The 24,306-nt window shown below is 29.7% G+C and overlaps 1 protein-coding gene across 1 annotated transcript; it reads right to left on the reverse strand.

Moving 5' to 3' along the window:
* Positions 1-1,053: 1,053 nt before the first annotated feature.
* LOC101267092 (uncharacterized) lies at positions 1,054-5,839 on the reverse strand. Its single transcript, XM_004251532.5, has 6 exons — positions 5,537-5,839; positions 3,377-3,544; positions 2,740-2,986; positions 2,300-2,449; positions 1,841-2,115; positions 1,054-1,647 (listed from the first exon to the last, which is right to left on the reverse strand). The coding sequence occupies exons 1-6, from the start codon at positions 5,774-5,776 to the stop codon at positions 1,492-1,494; spliced, it is 1,236 nt and encodes a 411-aa protein (XP_004251580.2). The 5' UTR covers positions 5,777-5,839; the 3' UTR covers positions 1,054-1,491.
* Positions 5,840-24,306: the final 18,467 nt, after the last annotated feature.

Here is a 24,306-nt window from a genome sequence, read left to right on the forward strand (position 1 = left end):
CTATATTACCGGTGTTTGCCCTCTCTCTCAACCTCGTATGAACATCAGATGATTTGTGCATCGAATTATTTAATATTATATATTACATATTGAATATTTCTGACTTTGTCATTATGCACTTATTGTAGATATAAGAAGACACGAAATCTTATTTATGAATACTCTTTTGAGATTTCGATCATCATGCTATTTATTGTCCTTATCATTCTCTTCTTCATTGTTTTTAGTTTGAATTTTCACTATTCTATTTGTGTTACATGCTTGTATGTTTAACTTGAACAGAAGGTTTATTAGAAACAATCTCTATTTTTTCAATATAAAAGTAAGATTGTGTACACATCACTTTTTTCAAACTTTACTTGTAATATTACACTGAATCTTCGAGTTGTTGCTTCTTTTTTTTTCACTTCATTGGTCAGTGAAAGGGTGTCACAAACTCACAACGTATGTTTCTTTTTGGCTCTCTTATTTTTTTAAAAAAAATATTTCACTCTTCTGAGTTTGATTGACCATGTGAATCAAGGGTCCCATTTTTGCTGCCCACATGGATAAAAGACAAAGGAGAGAAGGAGAAGTTTAACAAAAAGTAGATAATGACATCAATCTCTATCTCTGTATTGAAATTTAATTATTTTAAATTTATATTAGGTAAAATTCTATTCGAAATAATACTCGCTATCAAGGATATTTTTCATACTTAAAATTTGAATTTGAAACCTCAAGTCAAGAGAAGAACAACTTTATCAATTATCATTGTATCGTATTCGATACAACAAATTTAACACTTAATTAGAGAACATGTACTCCAAATACATATAAAAAGTGGTAGATTTTTTTAAAAAACAAATAAGAAGGTGAATAGGAACAATGAATTATAATTTATTCAATTTTTATAAAATAAGGTGTCATCCAATATTCAAACGTGTTACGTGTTTTCATATATATATATATATATATATATATATATATTCTTTTTTAGATAAAATAGTAAAATACATATATCATTATACACCGACATGTGCCTTTAGTTCATCTTGTTACAATACGAACAAATTGGAAAATTTCGATATTTCTTACTTTCTTATTACGTATCAAATAATTCAAATTTCACAATTGATAAATTAAGAAAAAAAATTCAAGATGGTCGAGCAAATAGAGTATATTTTTTTGATCTTCTCCATAATGCTTTTCGTGCATTCCACAAATACTATATACTCCCTCCGTTTAAAAAAAATGACCTCGTTTAACTTGACACAAAATTTTAAAAAATAAAGAAACTTTTGAATCTACGGTCCTAAATTAAAGTTATGTCAAATGTACTAAATTGCTCTTCAATCTTGTGGCTTTAATCATGTCACGTGACAACTGAAATTAAAATGTTACCAGAAAAGGAACAAGATATTCTTTTTGAAACAGACTAAAAAGGTCATTCATTTTTAAACGAGGGAGTAGTAAAATGAAAAGGCAGAAAGGCTGACCGGTAGACGAAAGTCAGCCTCTCCTTCCCCTACCTCTTCCTCTGCCCCTCCCTCTTCCTCTTCCTCTCCCTCTTCCCCTAAATCCTGTTGTTCCACCATCCTCTCTTTCAAATGTGAACATGCTCATTCTGATGTTCTCTGCCGCAGTTGTTGTACTACCTTCTTGTTCCTGAAAATTGGTAAAACAACCATATCAAACACACTTGTCGAAATATTTGTCATGATAACTCTATCTGAGCTTTACACCGATTCATAGCCAAGGCGTGATCTTCCTTTCAAATCTTAAGGTTACATATGGAGAGGGTGAAAATATAGGTCAGGGTGCCACTATCATTTGAATATTGAAAACCATAGTTACTTACATGAAAATCTTCGAAATCTAGTTGATGTTGCAGCTGTCTAGCAAGATCCTCATCTTGGCTAACATCAGGGAAATTACGTGCTGCAGAAACATTAGCACCAGTTTTTCTCCTTTCCCATTCCTCTAGGGTAAGAAGGTGTGACTCATCTTCCTCTCTATCCCTTCCCCTGTGTCCTCGCCCTCTAGAACGATGACCACCACGAGGAGGAGGCTGACTCATTTTCTGTAGTAATTTTTGCGCAGCTGCTTGGTTTTGAACAGGGACAGCCTCGGCCACTGTCAGACAAAGATATATAAGGTTAGGGTGAACACACTTTAAGGATAAAAATAATTTCAATATATAGTGAAAGTAAAACTTGCAGTTTATCCGAAAGGACATGCTGAAAGTGAAATGTCAGGATGAATGAAGAGAATGCAGCATGTATTTCCATTAGATAACAATTTGACAACTAGACTACACCTTCTTTTGGCCTTGATTCAGATGTGCTTGGCTTTTCTTCAATCCTTTCAATATGAGCAGGCGGCTTCAGTTCATTACCCGTGCTCTCTATCCTTGACTCGTTGTTCTGCAATCTATGTGTTTGACTAGCTGTGGAACTTTGAGCTTTATCTGCATAAGTGAGACATGCTCTTTTACCAAATGACGGAGAAACATCTTCACACCAGAGTATTGGAGGAAAAATTAATACATGTTAAATAACTGCGACATCCATACATAAGAAAGCCAAGGAAACAAAACCCACCCTCCCCACGAACAAAAACATTAATTGCCTTGTATGGATCAACTAATAAGAGGTATCATTTAAAGATAGTATGCCAGAGCTCGATGATAAAAATCTAAATGCAGGATGACAGGAGGGCAAATATATATATTCAAATCAAAAGTGTGACGCCTCTGACCAGAATATCTCTTATGCTGAGAAAGGGGTTTCTGCAAAGCTCCAATCTGCAACTTTTCAAATGGTGGTGGACCAGCAGTTCCATCCTCGTGTGCTACTTTCAAGGTTGAACGGGAGAAACCTGAATATTTTTTGTTCATCTGCCATTCCTCATAAAGAGAACTAACAGTTCCTCCTAAAACAGTAATCATTTTGGCATTCAAACACACAATACCACTGTGAATTGTGGCTTTGTTTTCCAAGGGCACCTGAAAAGCAGAATACATACAGACATGGAATCATTGCTAAGTTGTGCAGCATATCATAGTATACTACCAACAAATAAGACAGTCATAAGTTGGAACTTTTATCACTGGCAACTGGATACACCCGTTAACTGGTCGCCTTTGGCAAGCTTTAAACTGTCTATATCATATGTCGAAGGTTGTATTGATCACCCACAGAAGTCAAGAATTACACGATTTAGGAATAATTATTTGTAAAAATGATTGCAATAGTAATAAAAAGACATTCATATTCCTTCTTAGGAAAAAAGAGATACATTATTCTCGGTAAAGCACATGCCAATAGGATGTATATGAGAACGTAAACCATCTACTACTTTTTTCTTCTATCAAATAGTTAGAGAAGGAGGATACCTTAGTGCCAGGAACAACATCATCAGGAATTGATGGTATATGAGAGTACTCTATAGCAGTGATTTCAGAGTGCCCATCAGTGAGCTTTAATCTAAGTAAACGCCGACTGTTGGAACTTTCAGAATTCTCAGCCATAGTACTTCGTGATATATCTCTGACAGAAGATATCTGCTCAAGACCATGAACAATACGGAGACATAAGAAGGAAAGAAGTTCAGTGCAGCACAAAATTTTAGTAAGTTAACTTAAAGGGGGATAAGAGGCAAAACCAATATAAAAGTTTCGACAGACAAATTTTAATTAGTATCAAAGAGTGAATGATGCTAAAAGAAGAGATGCTTAAATATCTGATACTATAAAGTAAGCCATGACTAATTGGTAATTATGAATGGCATATGATACGACTATCAGTTTTGACTGTTGTCTACAATAATGATTTCAGAAACATATGATATATTTCAAATAGAATTGAATAACAACACTTGTTCAAATACCTAGCTCTCGGAGGCAGATCCAGAATTTTAGAAAGTGGGTGCAGTAAATCACAAGAGTACACCTCTGCTAGAATGGGTGTGTACTGTAACAAAACCTGTTTTGATATGCATATTTATCTCCCTGAAATGCATAGACTCTGTACAAAATTTTAAGCATGATAAAATTGATGTCTTCCATTGTTATATAACAGACAACTTTGCATAAGTCCGGCAAGGCAGATGGAAAAATCTTCATGTCGAGTGTTAATGTGGCTAAAACCCAAGTAAGCCATTAGTTTATAGCACAAAACCGAAGATAAGAAGTTCTCCTATCAAAGTTGAGGAGTTCTTTGGCATAACTTACCCAAACAATGCAGCCATATGTTCTAGCAGAAATAAAAGTCAAAATTACGAGTGACCTCCATAGCACTAAGAAATTCAGTGATCTAACATAGTTAATGGAACCTATTTTTCTCATAAACGTTTGAGAAAATTTTTGTCAACGTAGAAGAACATCCATTTGATTTTAGTCATCATTGAACCTGGATATTATAGATACTAAAGCCTTTTTAAGCAATAAACCTTTATTTCCACTGATTTAGGCAGTCCACAAAATGCAGGTGTAATCAAATTCACAACTTTCAGATCACACATTCGTACATATATAAGGAACTTTTAAAATGTGTGTATATATAATAGTCCGTCCAAATCCAAACCCACTAACTCTAACAACTGAGTCTGCCTCATAGCAATAATACTTTGGGTACTACCACTAACATCCACGATGTACACAAAATGATGCAATTACATATAACTTCTTCATGCAACTTCCTTATGCAACAAAAAATGTCAAGGCAGGTATGATCAAATTCACTGCTTTCAGCTCGAACATTTCTACATATATAAGAAATTTAAAAAATGTGAATATATATAAGAGCCAGTTTAGATCCAAACCCACCCACACTAAATACAGAATCTACCTCACAGCAACAATTGTTTGACTACTACCACTAACATCCATGATGTAGCGTCGGAACTCGAAATTTGAACATCTGAACTAAAGCAATTTTGAATCCCCTTTTACCATTATACTTGAATTTTGCTTCTTTTTTTCATGTCAAGGGGATTGAACAACTCACACAAAACCAAAAAGATACAATTTAACTCCACTTGCACAGTGTAGTTTTCTAACGAATGGGTACACACAATTATGGCTGCCAACATCACAACCCTTAGGAGTGCGACCCTTCCCCAGAACTTGCGTGAATGTGTTGGAGTCACACATCGTCGTGGGATGGGTTCTAGGTCTCCTTATACGGTCTTACGCGATCCTCACTTCATGAGCTAACTTTTGGAGTTGAGTTAAGCCCAAAGTTCATTTCTTTATCAAAATGCGAGATGCTTAGTGCATCCTTTACACATACATACATATATATTCTTCATACAAAATCCTTACGCAACAAAAATATGTAAAGGCAGGTGTAATCAAATTTAATTCTTTCAGCTCAAACATTTGTTAATCGTACAAATCCAAACTCATCCTAGGTGGAGCTAGAAGCACAGATACAAGTTCATCAAAATCCAATACGAATTCCTCTAAATCATTTACCTACTACCATTATATACACAAAATGACGCAAAATAACACAAAGTCTTCATATAAGAGAAATTAAAAAAGGATAATTACTTGAAGGACTTTAGGGCCTTGGATATGAGACGATTTACGAAGAAGAGAAAAGTCCGGCAACGATTTCCCGCCGACGGATCGTAAGTCCATGTTTAGAAGCTCCGATTCGATTGAACTAACGGTGTATGATGACGGCAATTGAGCTGCAATAAGTGAATTTACAAGATTGATATCCCGGAGACACCAGCCTCTGGTATTTAGGGTTTGAAGCAAATTCTCCGATGAAGATGGATTCTCCATTTTAGCGCCTATTAGGTGTTTGATGTTTGAACTCACAGAAATTTTTTTCTCTTTTAAAAGGGAGTGAGGGGTTTTAACAACAAAAATAAAGAGAAATATTTTTCGGAAAATTATTATTTTTTTAAACGTAAAAGAAATTAAATATGTCATCGAATTTTTTGAAAAGACTCATTTACGTCATTCGTTAACAAGGTTGGTTCATTTATTTTTCAATAGTTGTTAAAAAAAAAGGCTCGTTCATATCGTTTTTTACACTCCAAATAAGGTTTAATACTTTTCAATTGAAGTTTTTGGATCAAATGTACAATCTTCCTGGTGTTTAAGGAAGTAGCAACGCAAACAATATACATTTGATTCAAAAACTCGTGAAAAGTGTTAAACCTTGTACGAGGTGTACAAAATGGTTTTACAAAATCAGAGTTTTAAAAAAAACATGGATGAGTCTTTTTCTTTAACAATAATGATATAGACGAATCAAACCTTTTATCGAATGACATAAATGAGTTTTTTTAAAAAAAATTCGATAGCATATTTAAATATTTTTCCTTTTTTTGATTAAAAAAACTAATAAACTTCCTATTTTTTTAAGTGTAAAACTACGATTGAGCAATATAAATTAAGAAACAACAAAAGAATTTCATCAAAGAGCATGTGTGGTCTAACAATAGAGTTAGTTCAATTTCGTAGCAAATACATGGATTATAAACCAACATACAATTTATGCAAACTATTATTTTCTCAAAATAAATTTAGACGTTCTTAATCGCGATAGATTTAAAATATACACAACGATTACTATGTCTAATTCAAACGTGAGGAAGTAATTAAAAATCTTGGTCTTAGTTAGCTACTCTTTATTTTATTTTTTTATTGAGGAATAATATCTAGGTTTATATCAATTGACTTTGAAATATATTTAGTTTAATAGATATATCATTATTAATTTTATATTTGAAGAAATTTTATATGACATGTATAGTAATTTATTTGCGTCCGCTAATTTGAAATTTATTTTTTCATTTAGGCAAAAATAAGATTCTTTTTAATAATAGGGTGATTATGATAATTAAAATTAAAATTCACAAATTATATTTAGTTTACTGATTGGTTATTATGTTGAAGCATGTGGACTATAACCTTATAAGATTGTTACAATAATAATTATTTTAATTTGTTTTTTTTTTCTTTTTTTTGACATTAATTATTAAAGCTCTGCATTTGGAATAACTCTCAAGAATGGTTCTTGAGAATTAATGCACAAAAGAATGTCGACATTTTGCATTTGTTGTCAAAGGACATATTGAACTATACTTAGCTTTGAACCGTTTATTTGATCGGTATATACTTGAGCATATAAAAAATAAACCTTATATCTTTTCAAATTAATGAAACGATGAAATAGATTATGAAATAATATTCTATTATGATAAGATGTGGTTTAATCAGCTCAGAGGGCAAATTAAGAGGGTAGCGAGGAGTTATTGGAATATCCTCGGTATATATATATATATATATATATATATAGAGAGAGAGAGAGAGAGAGAGAGATATTTTGAACCTTCTAAACATAAGATTAGATATTGAAATCTCAAATTCTATATATTTTTTTTAAAAAAATCTGAAAATTATGAATCTACTGCTGCTTAATTAGTTGTATCATTTAGAGTGCATTTTTTGCATTTGTTGTCAAAGGACGTATTTGACTATACTTGAATAGTTTATTCAATCAGTATATACTTGAGCATATAAAAAATAAACCTTATACTTTTCGAATCAATGATATGATCATAAAGATCATAGAATAATATCCTATCATGATAAAGGTGTGGGCTCTGGGGGCAAATTAAGAGGGTAGCGAGAGGTTATCGAAATATCCTCGATATATATATATATATATATATATATATATATAAAAGGTATTTTAATATTTATTTATATATACACAAATTTTGAATCTCCTAAACATAAGATTAGACATTGAAATCTCAAATACTATATTTTTTTTAAAAAAATTTACTGAAAATTCTAAATCCACTTCAGTACATTTATAGAGCCATTTTAAACACATAATTATGTCATGACTCACTAGGGATCCTTATATATACCCCTTTTCTTCCCAACTCATACATCACTAGCAATTACCTCTTAACTATCATCTCTTTTGATTCAATCTTGAAACAAAAAAGTCCCAACAATATGTCTCAAATTTCAACAATATTGATGAACTCTATTTGTAATTTTACCTTCTTTGATTACCATGTTAAGGAGGGCAACCATGACATAGGTAGTCATGTTTATGAGTCTAGGTCGACGATGGATCGCCATGTCACAGGGTGTATTTATGTTTCAGCTACATGGTTCGAGGATGATGGAGATGACGATGACGATGATGATGCTGATTATGACTATGCTCCAGCTGCGTAATTAAAAGAATGTTTCATCTTTCTAAGAAAATCCTAATATATATGTTAAGCATTATATCTTATTTTATAAATGAAAAGTCTTCATACAAAATCATTGTAGACATGTACGATTTGCCAATATATTTTGATATAATAATAACACTTTCATTATCTCTAAGTTAATTATAATTATCTAGCTTCTATATGTATGTTTTCATTAGAGAATTTGACAAGTAGCTTTCTTGCTGAAGATAATTAAAGTTGCACTTTAAATTGGGCAGAGGTAAATATACCATGTTCGGTCAATTGGCTCAATTATATATCAACATGGTTGAAATATACATTAACTATATGTTTCGACTGTATATATAGTGTATAGATGTGTATATTATATGAATGTTTAGTATAAGTGCATATTATCTATATATTGTACACATTTTAAAACGGGAAGCTATCACAAATAGCCACTATAATAAATTTAATTATGCTCCATAACTATAGTTTGCGTATTAACAGGTAATAGTTACAGTTCAAACTGTCTTGTTTGTATAATTAGCAGATTTGTATGATTCGCGGGTACATTTGTATAATTCAGTTATTTTTATATAAACTCAAAATAACAAATTTATACAATCACAAACATCTAAAGTATAAATAGTTATACAAATAATATTGTACAAAATTATATTATACAAAAGTTATATAAATTCTGAATTATACATATGTGCGAGTTATACAAAATAAAAAAGTTGATCCGCGTAGTTATAGCTAAAAGTAGGTCACAAATTGTAATTATGGCAAACTATAGCTATTTTATTTAATTAACTAGTATATATTTTCTTATACGCATAATTTTTCCTTAAACTAGATGATCGAATGATATTTAATTGTAATTTTTCATACAAAACAAATTCATCAAATTAAAATGTTAAATCTATTTCTAATTTTGTACAGTTTATTAGCAACAACTCAAAACTCTCCTAGGTATAGCTATCACACATTTGTTTAGTTGTATTGCAAACTCTTCCATCCTAATCCTGACCTTTAGTTTATATAGTTATCTGTTTCAATTTATATGATATCATTTAAATTAATAATTATTTTTTAAGGAACATACTATGAAAGTTTGAATCAATAATGATTTTAAATATGTCTCATCATTTATATAGCTATAAATTATCAGAACAAAAGGAATATGATGGATGAGATGTAAAGTGAATTTTGGAAGTGGCAATTCTCCAAAAAGTATATCTTACACAATCTTCATGTTATATAGCACACTTCCCAATGTATCCAAATGAGTCTAAACTTTGACTATTATATAAGCAATGGTCTCTTCACCAATCATACACACTACAAAAACTCACAGATTGTCTAATAGATCATAAAATAGCCAAGAATATATAGTATCTAATCATATTTCTATAGTCCAAGAAGAAAAGAGATAATATACAATGTGTAGCATTTTCAAGATTATAGGACTTCAGAAAAAGAATGTCGTGTTCAGATGGAGATGATGATGGGTATGATTATGCTCCAGCAACATGCTTAGAAGGAGACGGAGATGAGAATGATGGAGATTATGACTATGCTTCTGCAGTATCCTTGGAAGGCGATGATGATGATGGAGACTATTATTATGCTCCTGTTGGCGATGATGATGATAGAGACTACGATTATGCACCTGCCACGTGAATTTATTGTTCTTTTAGTTGTTCTTGGTCCAAACAGTTACAAAAAGAATACAAATTTTAGCTATGTATAAGTGTTGGAATATATACTATTTATCATGTATTAAGAAATAGTATTTATTATAAAATAAATATCTGCTTAATTTCAATAGATCATATATTAGTTTATGGTGTTTATTTACTTATATAGTAGATGATTTAGTGTGTAGAGTTTTAGCTTATACACAGAGGATTAAATCATCGTTTCTTATACGTATAAAGTTTATGGTTCACAATCTAGGATGGAAATTGGATATGTCATCGGGTACGATTGTAGCACAAGATTATATGTAATTTATCTTGATTATGGGAACGATATAGTTCCAATTTCTTGTGCTAGTCATTTTGTATGTATTGAACGGGACCGGATAGAGATAGTTGTTTTAGACTGACTGACAAAAACATATTTTCTAAACTATTAAATGTACTTATATTCTTAATCCTGATATAACTATTATAATCTGTATATATTAATTATCATTTTGATTTATTAAAAGGTGATATTCTGAGATGGGTCAATATACCTAGTAAGTTGGATGATATATATATATATATATATATATATATATATATATATATATATATATATATATATATATATATATATATATATATATATATATATATATATATATTGGTGAAATAATAAGTTAGTTGATGAAATCCATGTCTCTTTATAGAGATTGATTGATATGTCTTTTTGAGAAACTTATAAGTTTTCATCGTGTCAAATCTTGCAAGTGGATTTATGAAATCCGACATATGAAATAAGTTAAGCATTGTTCTAAAGGAAATTAATCATTAAGTTAAATTCGTCAGTAATTTAATTTATTGATTAGTATCTGAAATGTTAAAATAGGAAATTACATAAGTGTTTAATGGGGAATTACGAAATAGAGGAGTGCAATTACGAATTTCTAGTGGAATAATTTATAATTTATTATGGTAAGAATAATTCAAATTAATTATTTGAAATTATTTTCATAATAGGAAGTCTCGGTAATTAATTATGTGGTCCCTATAGTGCCCATATTTAACTAAAACTCAGAATTCTATTTCTATGGAAAAAGAAAGAATAATATGGTTTTTTCTAGTCTTGTAGAAAAACTAGGTTTTCTAATCCTTTTTGGATTAGGAAGATATCTCTACAAATAGAGATTCTCCTAACCTAGAAAATAAGATGATTAGTTTTCTATTCGATACTTGCCCACCCAAGTATTGAGAGAGTTCGGATGTGACTTGGGATCACTGTAGAAGACCATAGCTACCTTGTAGATTTGCTTGAAGATCTGTCTATCTAGGATATTCACGTTAAGGTATTCGCTCACGCTTCAAGACAGGGATAATGCACTAGTACCCGTCAACCTATGTCCAAAATTTCAGAGACACACTTATACTATACTAAAGTCCTATTACCCCCTGAACTTATTTTATTAATAATTTTCTACCCCTTTTAGGCCTACGTGACACTACCTTGTGAGCCCAACGCTGGTTGACTTTTTTTCTTCAAGCTAGTGCCACGTAGGCCGAAAAGGGGTAGAAAATTACTTATAAAATAAGTTCACGTGGTAATAGGACCTTAGTATAGTATAAGTGTGTCTCTGAAATTTCAAGCATAGATTGAGGGGGTACTTGTGCATTTTCTCTTAAGTTTCAATATGTTTATATGTTCTAGCATTTCTAGTATAAACAATTTGATTATCTATTATTTACGTAAGCACTAAAGATCCTGATATACTTCCGTTGTGCATATGTTTTTTAACAATAAGAAACTTAATTAGCTTGGTTGTTTACTTACCACTTTTCATTATATGTATCTCTTTTTTAAGCATTTAATTTGAACAACTTATGGCAATTGGCAGATCATCAATGATGTGATTCTAGTAACTCTCAAGAATGGTTATTGAGAATTCATGCACAAAAGAATGTCGACATTTTTGAATTTGTTGTCAATGGACATATTTAACTATAGTAGAATCGTTTATTCGATCGGTATATACTTGAGCATAAAAAAAATAAATCTTCTATCTTTTTGAATTAATGATATGATGATAAAGATCATAAAATACTATCCTATCATGATAAAGATGTGGTTTAATTAGCTCTGTGGGCAAATTAAAAGGGTAGCGAGGGGTTATTGAAATATTTGATAAAAAATTATACGATATATACATAAATTTTTAACCTCCTAAAAATAAGATTAGACATTATTTTAATGATTGAGGTGGTTCAATATCCATCTTGATGGTCCAAATTTAAATCTCAAACACTATATTTTTTTCCTTCAAATTTTACTGAATCCGTTGCTGCTTAATTAGCTCTATTATTTAGAGTACATTTGTGGAGCCATTTTGAGCACATAATTATGTCATGACTCACTAGGCATCCTTATATATACCCCTTTTCTTCTCAACATCATATATCAATTGCAATTTCCCTTAACTACCATCTCTTTTGATTCAATCTTGAAACAAAAATTAGAAGTTCCAACAATATGTCTCAAATTTCAACAATATTGATGAACTCAATTTGTAATTTTAACCATGACATATGTAGTCATGTTTATGAGTCCAGGTCGATGATGGATCGCCATGTCATAGGGTGTATTTATGTTTCAGCTACATTGTTTGAGGATGATGGAGATGACGATGACGACGATGATGATGCTGATTATGACTATGCACCAGCTGCATAATTAAAAGAATGTTTCGTCTTTCGAAGAAAATCCTAATATATATGTTAAGCATTATATCTTATTTTACAAATGAAAAGTCTCCATACAAAACCATAGTAGACATGTACGATTTGCCAATATATTTTGATATAAATAATAACACTTTCATTATCTATAAATTAATTATAATTATCTAGCTTCTATATGTATGTTTTCATTAGAGAATTTGACAAGTAGCTTTCTTGCTGAAGATAATTAAAGTTGCACTTTAAATTGGGGAGAAGTAAATATACCATCTTTGGTCAATTAGCTCAATTATATATCAACATGGTTGAAATATACATTAACTGTAGGGCTGTGTATAGGTCGGTTTAGTTTAGTTTTGAAGTTTATCGGTTTGATTTATTGGTTATCGGTTTTTAGAGATGCTAAATCGTTAAAGAACAATTAAGATATTTAGTACTTATCGGTTCGATTATCGGTTTAACCGTTAAGATTTAACACACAAAAAACAAATATTGAAAATCACTTAGAAACAAGGTAACAAACCAAATAAACCATGCACATGAGTTCACAAGTTACATCTTGCTCAAAAGCGAACATTTTTACATTGTAGAATAACCAAGTGTTTGAGATAACCAAAAATAAAAGTAGGAAACCAAACTCTAGTCAAAAACTTTATATACAAAATGATATATATATATACCCGTTAAGAAAAAACCTCAAACAAACCGTTAAGAATCAATAACCAAATAACAAAAAAAATCAAAATTGTTATCAAAACCGCTAAACCAATAACCCAATACTGATAAACCAATAACTTTTTTTCGGTTTGAATTATCGGTTTCAGTTCAATTTTGAACAACCCTAATTAACTATATGTTTCGACTATATATATTGTGTAAAGATATGTATATTATATGAATGTTTAGTATAAGTGTATATTACATATATATTGTGTACATGTTTTATAACGGGGAACTTTCACAAATAATCACTATAATAGACTTAATTATGCTTCATAACTATAGTTTGCATATTTATTGGTCGTAGCTATAGTTTAAACTGTCTCATTTGTATAATTCGCAGGTACACTTGTATAATTCAATTATTTTTGTATAAGCTTAAAATAACAAATTTATACAATCACAAACATCTGAAGTACAAACAGTTATACAAACATCTGAAGTATAAACTGAAGTGTTTGGAAGGCGATGACGATGATGGAGACTATGATTATGGTCCTAGCGCATGAATTTATTGTTCTTTTAGTTGTTCTTGGTCCTAACAGTTACAAAAAGAACACATATTTTAGCTATAAATTAAATTTTAGTTATGTATAAGAACCTTAATTAGCTTGGTTGTTTACTTACCAATTTCATATATGTATCTTTCTTTTTTAGGTATTTAATTTGAACAACTTATGGCAATTGGCAGATCATCAATGATGTGATTGTAATAAAAAAAATGAATTTATATATTAAAAATTCAAGTACTAATGATATTTTATAAAAGTATTCATATTTCATAATAATTGGTCACAATATTTATATCAGTGTTTTCCAAAATATTTTTGGGGCGAGTCTCAGGGCGAGTTTTTGGGCGGAGTGTATCAAAATCGCTCTGGTGCGTAAATTAAAAACGTAGATCCATAAGGCATAAGTCCTAAAATTTGAGGCGTAAGCCCTGAACATAAAAACGTAGGTTTTGAGCGTAAAAATGTACGCCCGGACGTTTTTAATGTATATTTTTTATTTTTATTGGCTTTAAATCACATTTTTATTATTGATGTAAATGATATTTCTCAAATAATAATGATAATCCTTTTTTCTTCATTATTGAATATTAACAATTTATCTCACATAAAAATCATAATTTATTGAAAAGCTTACTTTTGCTTATTTTATTAGTAATAAAATTATAAAATTGAAATATACATGCGATTACACCCCGTACATCCATGTGACTTACGCCCCGTGTCTCGAGCCTTTTAAAACACTAATTTATATTATAATGAGCTAGGAAGCTATAAAAATAGATTTGTCTATTCGATATACATCTTGTTTCATAAATATTCATTAAATTTTTATTTTGTTGATTTTGAACTTCAGGCATTTACTAGAGATCTAGAGCAAATAGATATTCTGAAACTATAATGTATAACAGTAATTGAATTGATTTTAAGTAAATATTTATAAAATATTAATAAATATATATATATATCTATATATATTTACAAAAATATTAATGAATACATTAAATATATATTAACATTTCAACAAAAGACTCATACCTAAGTTTCATAACTTCTAATTTGCTATCTCTATCATGCATCAAAGTGTAGTTAATAACCTTATTATATACTTGAGAATCCATGCAATGAAAAAATGTTGACATTTTAGAATATATAGTCAAAGTATATATATATATATCAACATCACCATATATTTTTTATATAGACTATAGTCAATATATTTGTTGTCTAGCAATAATACACTGTCTAGGTGGCATCCACATAGATAGTACACACTTCCACATGCCATGCACACTTATCCACGCTAACTAAAATCTGTTTTCGTCTCCGATATCAGAATAATAATCTTGAAATATAAAATAAAATTATTTTATATCATACAATATAAAATAATAACACTATCAAGACTAGCTATTCTAGAATAGAACATATAAACAATCAAATAACAAATTTAACCCTCTACCCCAAAGTTGTTTCATAAAGTTTTTTAATGACATGTAAAGTGAAATTTTTGACCCAAGCTTATGGCTATATATGCACATTCCTCATGTAACATAACACACTTCCTAACGTGTCCAAAAGAGTCCACATTTGGCTCCTACCTATATATAAGCAAGTGATTTCTTCACCTATCATACACAATACAAATCCCACATCTTATCAAAGAGATATATCATACAACATATACCCAATATCTCATATTTCAATTTTCTAAGAAGAGATATAATATATAATGTCTACCATTTTCAAGATTATTGGGTTCGAAAAGAGAAGGGTGTGTGCTGATGGAGATTATGATTCTATTTCTGCAGTATCCTTGGAAGGAGATGACGATGATGGAGATTACGACTATGCTCCTGCGGCTTCCTTGCAAGGAAACGACGATGATGGGGACTATGATTATGCTCCTGCGGCATCCTTAGAAGGAGATGACGATGATGGAGATTATGATTATGCTTCTGCTGCATAAATTCATATGAGTTTCTTGGAAATTTAATTAATGAGGATTTAAAGCAAATGCAATGTGTTTGCTTTAATTAGTCTTTTCTTCTTCTTTTATTTAGTAGGAATATATAGGTAATTTATATATTAATTGGATCATGTAGTGTAACTGAGGTCTACTTAAAGGTATTAGGGTTTTTGATATCAATAGCTTAATATTATTTTTAAATGAATCTTTTTTTTAACAATAATTTGACTACATTGTATTGTAATCAAACATAGTATTTATCACTTAATGATAATAAAATTTTTATTCCTATTCCATAGTTGCTTGATAATTCTACAATTATAATCATCAAATTATAAAAATTGCTTTCTCTATATTAATATCCACATATTATTAATTTCTCAATTAGTGTATTGTTAATTCTTGGGGCTTATTTAATTATATATATAGTGTGCACATGCTTTCTTTTTTTCCAAAGAATTTTTTTATCACAAGTCAAATTTAGCCTCTAGCATATGATATAATTGGATTAAAAATATGGAAGTATGACACCATTAATTAATAAGAAATAATATACAATTTGGTCCCAATTAGGTATATATGTCGTATTATATTTATTATATAACTTCAAATCATATAATCTAGAAAAAAAATATTTCTTTCATCATCGATCTCGTTGTAAACATTACTTCAGTTATACGTATATATAGATAGCGTAAAGAATTTTGTATACTATCTATAAATTTCCATTTTCCGTAATTTTGATTGTCAAGTCGAGATATGAGTGTATAGGGGCGCCCGACTCCCTGTGCTGTGATGGGTTCTGCCATGTGAAAGCGGTGAACTGCTTGTCAGGGCTAGGCTAAACCATGATGTTGTGTTACTAGGCTTCGCCTCTCCCTTCACTATGAAAGTCTCACTCCTATTCTTTAAGAAAAAGAAGATGGAAACTGAGCTTGATTATCTAATGGAAGGGAAGGAAGAAGTGGAACTTTGCATAAAGTGAAGATCGCTGGGGTGAGTAGACTATTCCTCCCCACTAAAAAGAGCGATTGAGAATCTCGAGAACCTTTCCGAGCGTCTGTCTTCGCAGGGCGATTGAAAAAGAAAAAGGAGTATTTCATTCTTTTACCGTCTTCCATTCCACTATTCTGATTGAATTAATTGCTCTTCCAAACAACCAAGTCATAATGAAATTAAAAACCGATGGTTCCTTGGCCGTGTGGAACATGGATCGTTGAATATATTTTTAATTGATTAGTTATCTAATTATAATCATCTCAATTATTTTTTTCATGCTTCCTTTTATTATATTGTGTTGTTATTTAAAATAAATATCTGCATCCCTAATTATATTTGCAAAATACTTATCAACATATCAAAATTATAATTAACTTAAAACTTTAAATATTAGAACCTGCTAAAATTAATTGTCAGCTCAAGATGTTATAGGGAAATAAAGCATATTTGACAATGCCACTAACTTTAAGTTCCTACTTTAAAATTATTCATGCAATAAACGAATTAGTGTCGACATTTTTACATTTTTCATCAAAAGTACATATTCTTTCTATAGTCTAATTCATCAGTAGCAGAGTTACGATTTTTATTAAATGGTATAAAAAAATATAAATTAGTAAACACATCAATAAGTAAAGAAAATAATATTGAAGTAAAAATTTCTTAAATTGTTGCACTAAACTCTTCACCTTGTATGATCAAATAGTGTCAACGTTAATATGTAAATATAGGTATAAAATTAAAATTTGACATATAATTTTTTTTGAGGAAATCTATTACTACAAACTTCCACGTGGCATGCATAATTTTTTATTTTTTATTTTTATAGCAAGTTGCACTTATTTCAAAAACTATTTTATTTTATTTTTGTGGCGAAGAGTCTACGTTATGAAATAGAAAAAAAGATGCACCGATTATGACTAATTTATTTTTTAAAATTTATGCTACTTTTAATGGATTTGGATTGTTTATATTCCATCTCCACCACCAAGATATATACTAAAGAATAATCCTTAAAGCACATTTATCTATATATATAAAATAATAATAATAATAATAATAATAATAATTGACATGTAAAGTGAATTTTGAATGTGGCAACTCCAAAAGTAGCTTAAATTGAGCCAACTTATGGTTGTGCACATTCCTCATATAACACACCACACTTTAAAATGTGTCAAAATGAGTCCACACTTGTTTTTTCCTTTATATAAACATATGGTTACCTCACCTATTCACACCACAAGATTAAAAATAATAACAATTCATTTTCCATATCAAAGAGATCATATATACAACATCCAATATCTTATAATGTCTAGCATTTTGAGGACTATTGGGTTTCGGAACAAAAGGTCATATTTAGATGGAGATGACGATGGTGATTATGACTATGCTCCTGCTGCATTCTTAGAAGGAGATGACGATGATAACGATTATGATTATGCTCCTCCAGCATCCTCGAATGGAGATGATGATGACGGAGACTATGATTATGCCCCTGCAGCATCTTTGGACGGAGATGATGATGATGGAGATAATTATAATTATGCTCCAGCAGCCTAAATTATTAGAGATTCTTGACAGTGGCGAATCTAGAATAGACACAACGTGTTTAATAATTAATTAGGTTATGAATATTACACATGTACTATTTTTCTAAAAATATTTTAGTAATTTATGCATTGAGTGACATGGATATTGTAGTCAAACATAGTCTCAAGTATTGATCATGTAATTGTATCTTAATTAATTATTCCTATATAATTAGTCACGTGGTTATTATAATATTATACGAACAAATTATTATATAATATAAATATCTTGCTAATAGTGATCTAATTTAGATTGGGTCTTTTATCTTCAATTAGTGGATTTATTCTGTTAGCAAGTAAAATTCGAAATTGCATGCAACAAGTTTGTAATTTTGGAACTTTTTTACAATTGTTAAGTATATAAAGAGATTTGACGAGTAAAATACTTAGTTGTAATGAAGATTTTTTGGTTAAAATGTATTGTATTTCTTAAAATATTAGGTGTCACATCACTAAAAAGTGACGATAAAAAATTATTTTTTAGCATGATCAGTAACTTATTTGAGTGAAATAGCAAATGATGAATGTAATGTACCATTTTGACAAATGAACGGAATCATAGGTTTCTTATAAGGTTTGAGCTAACTTATGAGATAGGTATAAAGCTAGTGACCTAAGCTTAAACCTAATTTAACATAGTATACAAGCCTGAACCCAAGTGGCCCCCTTGGAAACTTGGCACAGGATGGAAATAACTCGATCTATAAACGTGCACTCACCAGGCCAAACAATAGGAACCACCGATATATATAAGGAGGGGAAAATGAATGAAATTTTAAATTTTTTATAATGCCTGAGCAATCTTTTCTTTTTTAAGCTAATTTTTGAAGCATAAGTTAGGTTAAAATCTAATTTAACAAAGTAACAAAGATGAGTGTTTTATACGCAAAACAAATAGGCCTTAGCTTGTGCCTAAAATAGTCAAAGATGAATAACTTTTCTGATATAAAGAAATAATAAATTGTTTTTTACTCTTTCTGTACATCTATACTTGTTCTATGTTTGATTTGTTATATATTTTAAGAAATAATAAATAGAAACATAATTTTACAATATAATTTCTATTAGTTATAAATTATCTAAACGTTGAAAAATAAATAGTAATAGTACTCAATACCAAAGGTGATACAAAATGACAAATTATTTCTTAATTTTCTATATTAACAAATTAAATCGAATAATTATTTTTGATATATTAAACAAATAAAAATGAACGGCCGATCCTATTTTAAACGAAAGCGAAGATGTTACTGTTCTCATGCATGAAAGGGTATATAATATAGTGAACATGTTTGCATGCTTTTGATGTCAAATTAAAGGACGTGTCAGTTTATATATTTAATTTTATACAAATTTAAGAATTTATCCATGCACTTCTAAAGTTAAAAAATATAAATATCAGCTAAGGTCAAGTTAAAGAGCTAATAACTTTGTCTATGTGGCACGCCAACTAAGCATACACGTAGATAAAACATACTTCCACGTGTCATGCACACACTCAATTTTGTTTTGACTTATTCAAGATAGAGAGAATTTATTCTCACCAATATATATATATATATATATATATATATATATATATATATATATATATATATATATATATGTAGAATGTGTAAACCTTTAATATTTAACACTCATTATATATACTTTTGACATGTAAAGTTAATTTTGGAGCCAAGCATATGGCTTTGCACATTTTTCATGTCAAAGCCACACTTCCTAACGTGCCTAAATGAGTGCACACATTTGGCTCTTTCCTATATATAAGCATTTTGTTACCTTACCTATCATAACATTAATCTTTACATCTTATCAATAGAGGTACAAGTATACATCTAATATACATCTAGCTCATATTTCAAGATTTCTCTAAGTAATTATACAAATATGTTTGGAATTTTCAAGATTATTGGGTTCGAGAAGATCAGAAGGTCGTGTTTGGATGGAGATGATGATGGTGATTACGATTATGCACCAGCAGCATGTCTAAAGAGAGACGGTGATGATGATGGAGATTATGATTATGCTCCTGCAGCATTCTTGGAAGGAGACGACGATGATCGAGATTATGACTATGCTCCTGCAGCAACAATAGACGGAGATGATGATGGGATTATGATTATGCTCCAGCTGCATGAATAAATTCATCGAAGGCTCTTGGTAGAGACAAATTTAGAATAGAAACAATACTCTTGAAAAATATCTTATTAACTTATGAAAAGTAGTGACATTGATTATAGTCAAATATAGTCACTTGATGATAAGATTATAGTCTGTTATAATTTTAAGTTATTTTACTTTGAATGAATATTTATCTAGTTTTTAAAATTCACTTTTTGGCTCGATCATTAACTTCTTTGAATGAAGTAGTGAATAATGGAATATCTCACATTGACGAATAAATGAAATTTTGAGTTTTTATAATAAGGCATAGATAATTCTTCTCACTTTGATTTAATTTTTTATCTGTGAGTTATATCCAAATCTAATTTTATATGATATCAAAGTTAGGCCGGATGTGGGGTTCAGAAAATCTAACACGGTGGTGTAAAGACCTTCTATCCATAAATGTGGATGCACCGAACTAGACAACGGAACCTCATATAAAAATCAGCCACCAAAGAGATTTGAAGCTCAAATTTTAAATTTGATCTGTCAAAAATATGAATCGAGTGAATAATATACCAAAAGACTCGAAACACTGGGAGGAACTCATATTTATATTTTTGGGACTGTTTAGAGGAGATTTGAGTTGGTTGGGATTGAAAAACGTAGACCGTTTCGAGTGAATAAATTTAATTTATAGACGTAATACATTGAGAGGATCTCATATCTAAATTTTAAGATTGTTTAATTTAGAGCAGAGGTGGAGTCAGAATTTTCAATAAGGGGGTTCAAAATCGGTAGAAATAGATAGTCAAAAGAGGTTCGACATCTACTATATATACATACAAACTTATTTTAACCATGTATAAATAATATAATTTTCCGTTGAAGAAAATTCGGATGACCCATCTTCATACAAGATAGTTCCGCCCCTGGTTTAGAGGAGATTTGAGTTGGTTGAATTATATATACTTTGTTATATAAACAATATATTTAGATGTATATAAATCTCTTATACATTAATATACATTATTTATATAATATTGATATACTCCCTCTGTCTATTTTTATTTGTCATGTTGCGTTTTTTAAAAGTCAATTTGATTAATTTTTAAAGTTAAATTAAAATATGTCAATTCAATATCTTTTTTTAAAAAATTTGAAAAACTATACGAAAAGTAATATAAAATGCAATTTCTTTGCATATCAATATGATGAAAATATACATCGTAAAATGTTGGTCAATTTTCCTATAGTTTGACTCTAAAAAGAAAACCATTACAGTTAATTATGAACGGAGGGAGTATATATACATATCGATACATCACATACACATATAGCCATTTTGTTTGAAATAAATTTTAATACTATACATATTGATAATTAATCGATTAAAGATCTTGTGATTGAAATATCAAAAGATGAGTGACTTTTCTGCTATAAACAAATAATTTTGTACAAATTTATTTTTAACATATAGTTGAATGAGTATTTATGAAGTCAATTTCATAAGATGACTTGTGAATAAATAGTTGTGGAGTATTTCTTTTTTCCCCAAAAGCTAAGAATAAACCTTATGAATATCCTGATTTCAATTTTGGATCATATTCCAAAAAAATATAAAGACATAAATATAATCATGCATGAAAAAAATGTCGACATCTTTGCATGTTTTTATGTCTATGTGGCATGCCAACTAAGCGGCCACGTAGATTAAACACATTGCCACGTGCCTTGTACACACTAAATTTGTTTTTGGCTCATTCAAGATAGTGAATATTTTATCCCCACCAAAATATATGGAGAATATGTAACCTTTTAACACTCATTATTATGTATACAAAATTAAATACTATGACATGTAAAGTTAATTTGGAGCCATGCATATGGTTTTGAACATTTTTCATGTCAAAGCCACACTTTTTAACGTGCCCAAAATGAGTGCACACTTGGCTCTTTCCTTTATAAATAGCATTTTGTTACCTTAACTATCATACCATTAATCTTCACATCTTAACAAAAGAAGTATAAGTATACATCTAATATACATCTAGCTCATATTTCAAGATTTTTCTAAGTATAGAAATATGTCTGGAATTTTAAAGATTATTGGGTCCGAGAAGATCAGAAGGTCGTTTTTGGATGGAGATGATGATGGTGATTATGATTATGCTCCAGCGGCATGTTTAGAGAGAGATGGCGATGATGATGGAGATTACGACTATGCTCCTGCAGCATCCTTGGAAGGAGATGACGATGATCGAGATTATGACTATGTTCCTGCAGCATCATTAGAAGGAGATGACGATGGAGATTATGATTATGCTCCGTCCGGCTGCATGAAATAAATTCATTTATAGGTTTTTATTAAAGAAAAGTTTAGAGTAGACACAATATTTTCGGTCAAACTAGCTTATTGTTGTCTAATTCAAATATAAGGAACTTTTAGATCTTAACTAGGAATTAAGAAGTAAGAACCTTGGTTTTAATAATACTAGTCTTTAAAAGAAAAAGAGGAAATATGTATGATTAATAATACTTAGTTGATGAGGTCTCTGGTGTTGTTAGGGACCCTAATGAAGATCATTGGCTTATTAAATGTATTGTTTATACAATATCTTTGTATCAATTTATAATTGTAGTCAAATATTGTCTTACTTAATTATAAGATTATGTTCTCTTTGTTTTTACTTATATAGTTATATTGTTGTACTTTCAATGGAAATAAGTTTGATAAAGAACATAAAAAGTATTTTAGTTTTTGTGAAAATTTAAAATTTAATTTGCCGCAAACGTGAATCAAGTAAATAATATATCAAAAAACTCGAAACATCGAGAGAAACTCACATCTAAAATTTTGGGACTATATAGAGGAGATTTGAGTTGGTTGGGAACTTGGAATTGAAAAATGTAAATTGTTTCGAGTGACTAATTTAATTATCAAAAGACTTAAAGAGGAGTTCATATCTAAATTTTTAGACTGCTTAGAGTCTATCACTACAGTAAAAATGATTATTAGCGGCAATTGATTCTTAATAGCTGCTAAATATGTATTTTTAGCCGCGGTAATTGACACTCTTTTTATATATCCCTAAAACTTTTAGCTACATTGATTCTAATGACACTTAACTAATGTCGGTAAAGACTTTAACACTCGTTACTAATATCAATATATATTTATGCAATTATATACTTTATTATTTAAACAATATAGGTAGATGTATATAAATCTCTAATACATTAATATACATCGTTTAAACAATATCATTTTATTATATATATATATATATATATATATATATATATATATATATATATACACACACATATATATATATAAATAACTTTTGATACTGTGCATATTGATAATTGATTGATTGAAGATCTTTGAATGAAATATTTAAAAAAATGACTGATTTTTCTCATATAAACAAATAATTTTTTACTAATTTATTTTTAATATATAGTTGAATGAGTATTTATGAAATCAATAATTTTATAAGATGGCTTATGAATAAATAGTTGTGGAGTATTTTTTTTATCCCAAAAGCTAAGAATAAACCTTATGAATATCCTGAATTTTTTATCATATTCCAAACAAATGTAAAGATATAAATATAATTATGCATAAAAAAAAATGTCGACATCTTTACATGTCTATGTGGCATGCCAACTAAGTGTCCACGTAGATTAAACACACTTCCACGTGTCTTGCACACATTAAATTTGTTTTTGGCTCATTCAAGATAATGAAGATTTTATTCCCACCAAAATAAATGGAGAATATGTAACCTTTT

This window comes from Solanum lycopersicum, chromosome 12 (genome assembly GCF_036512215.1).
Source record: "Solanum lycopersicum chromosome 12, SLM_r2.1".
NCBI lineage: Eukaryota > Viridiplantae > Streptophyta > Magnoliopsida > Solanales > Solanaceae > Solanum > Solanum lycopersicum.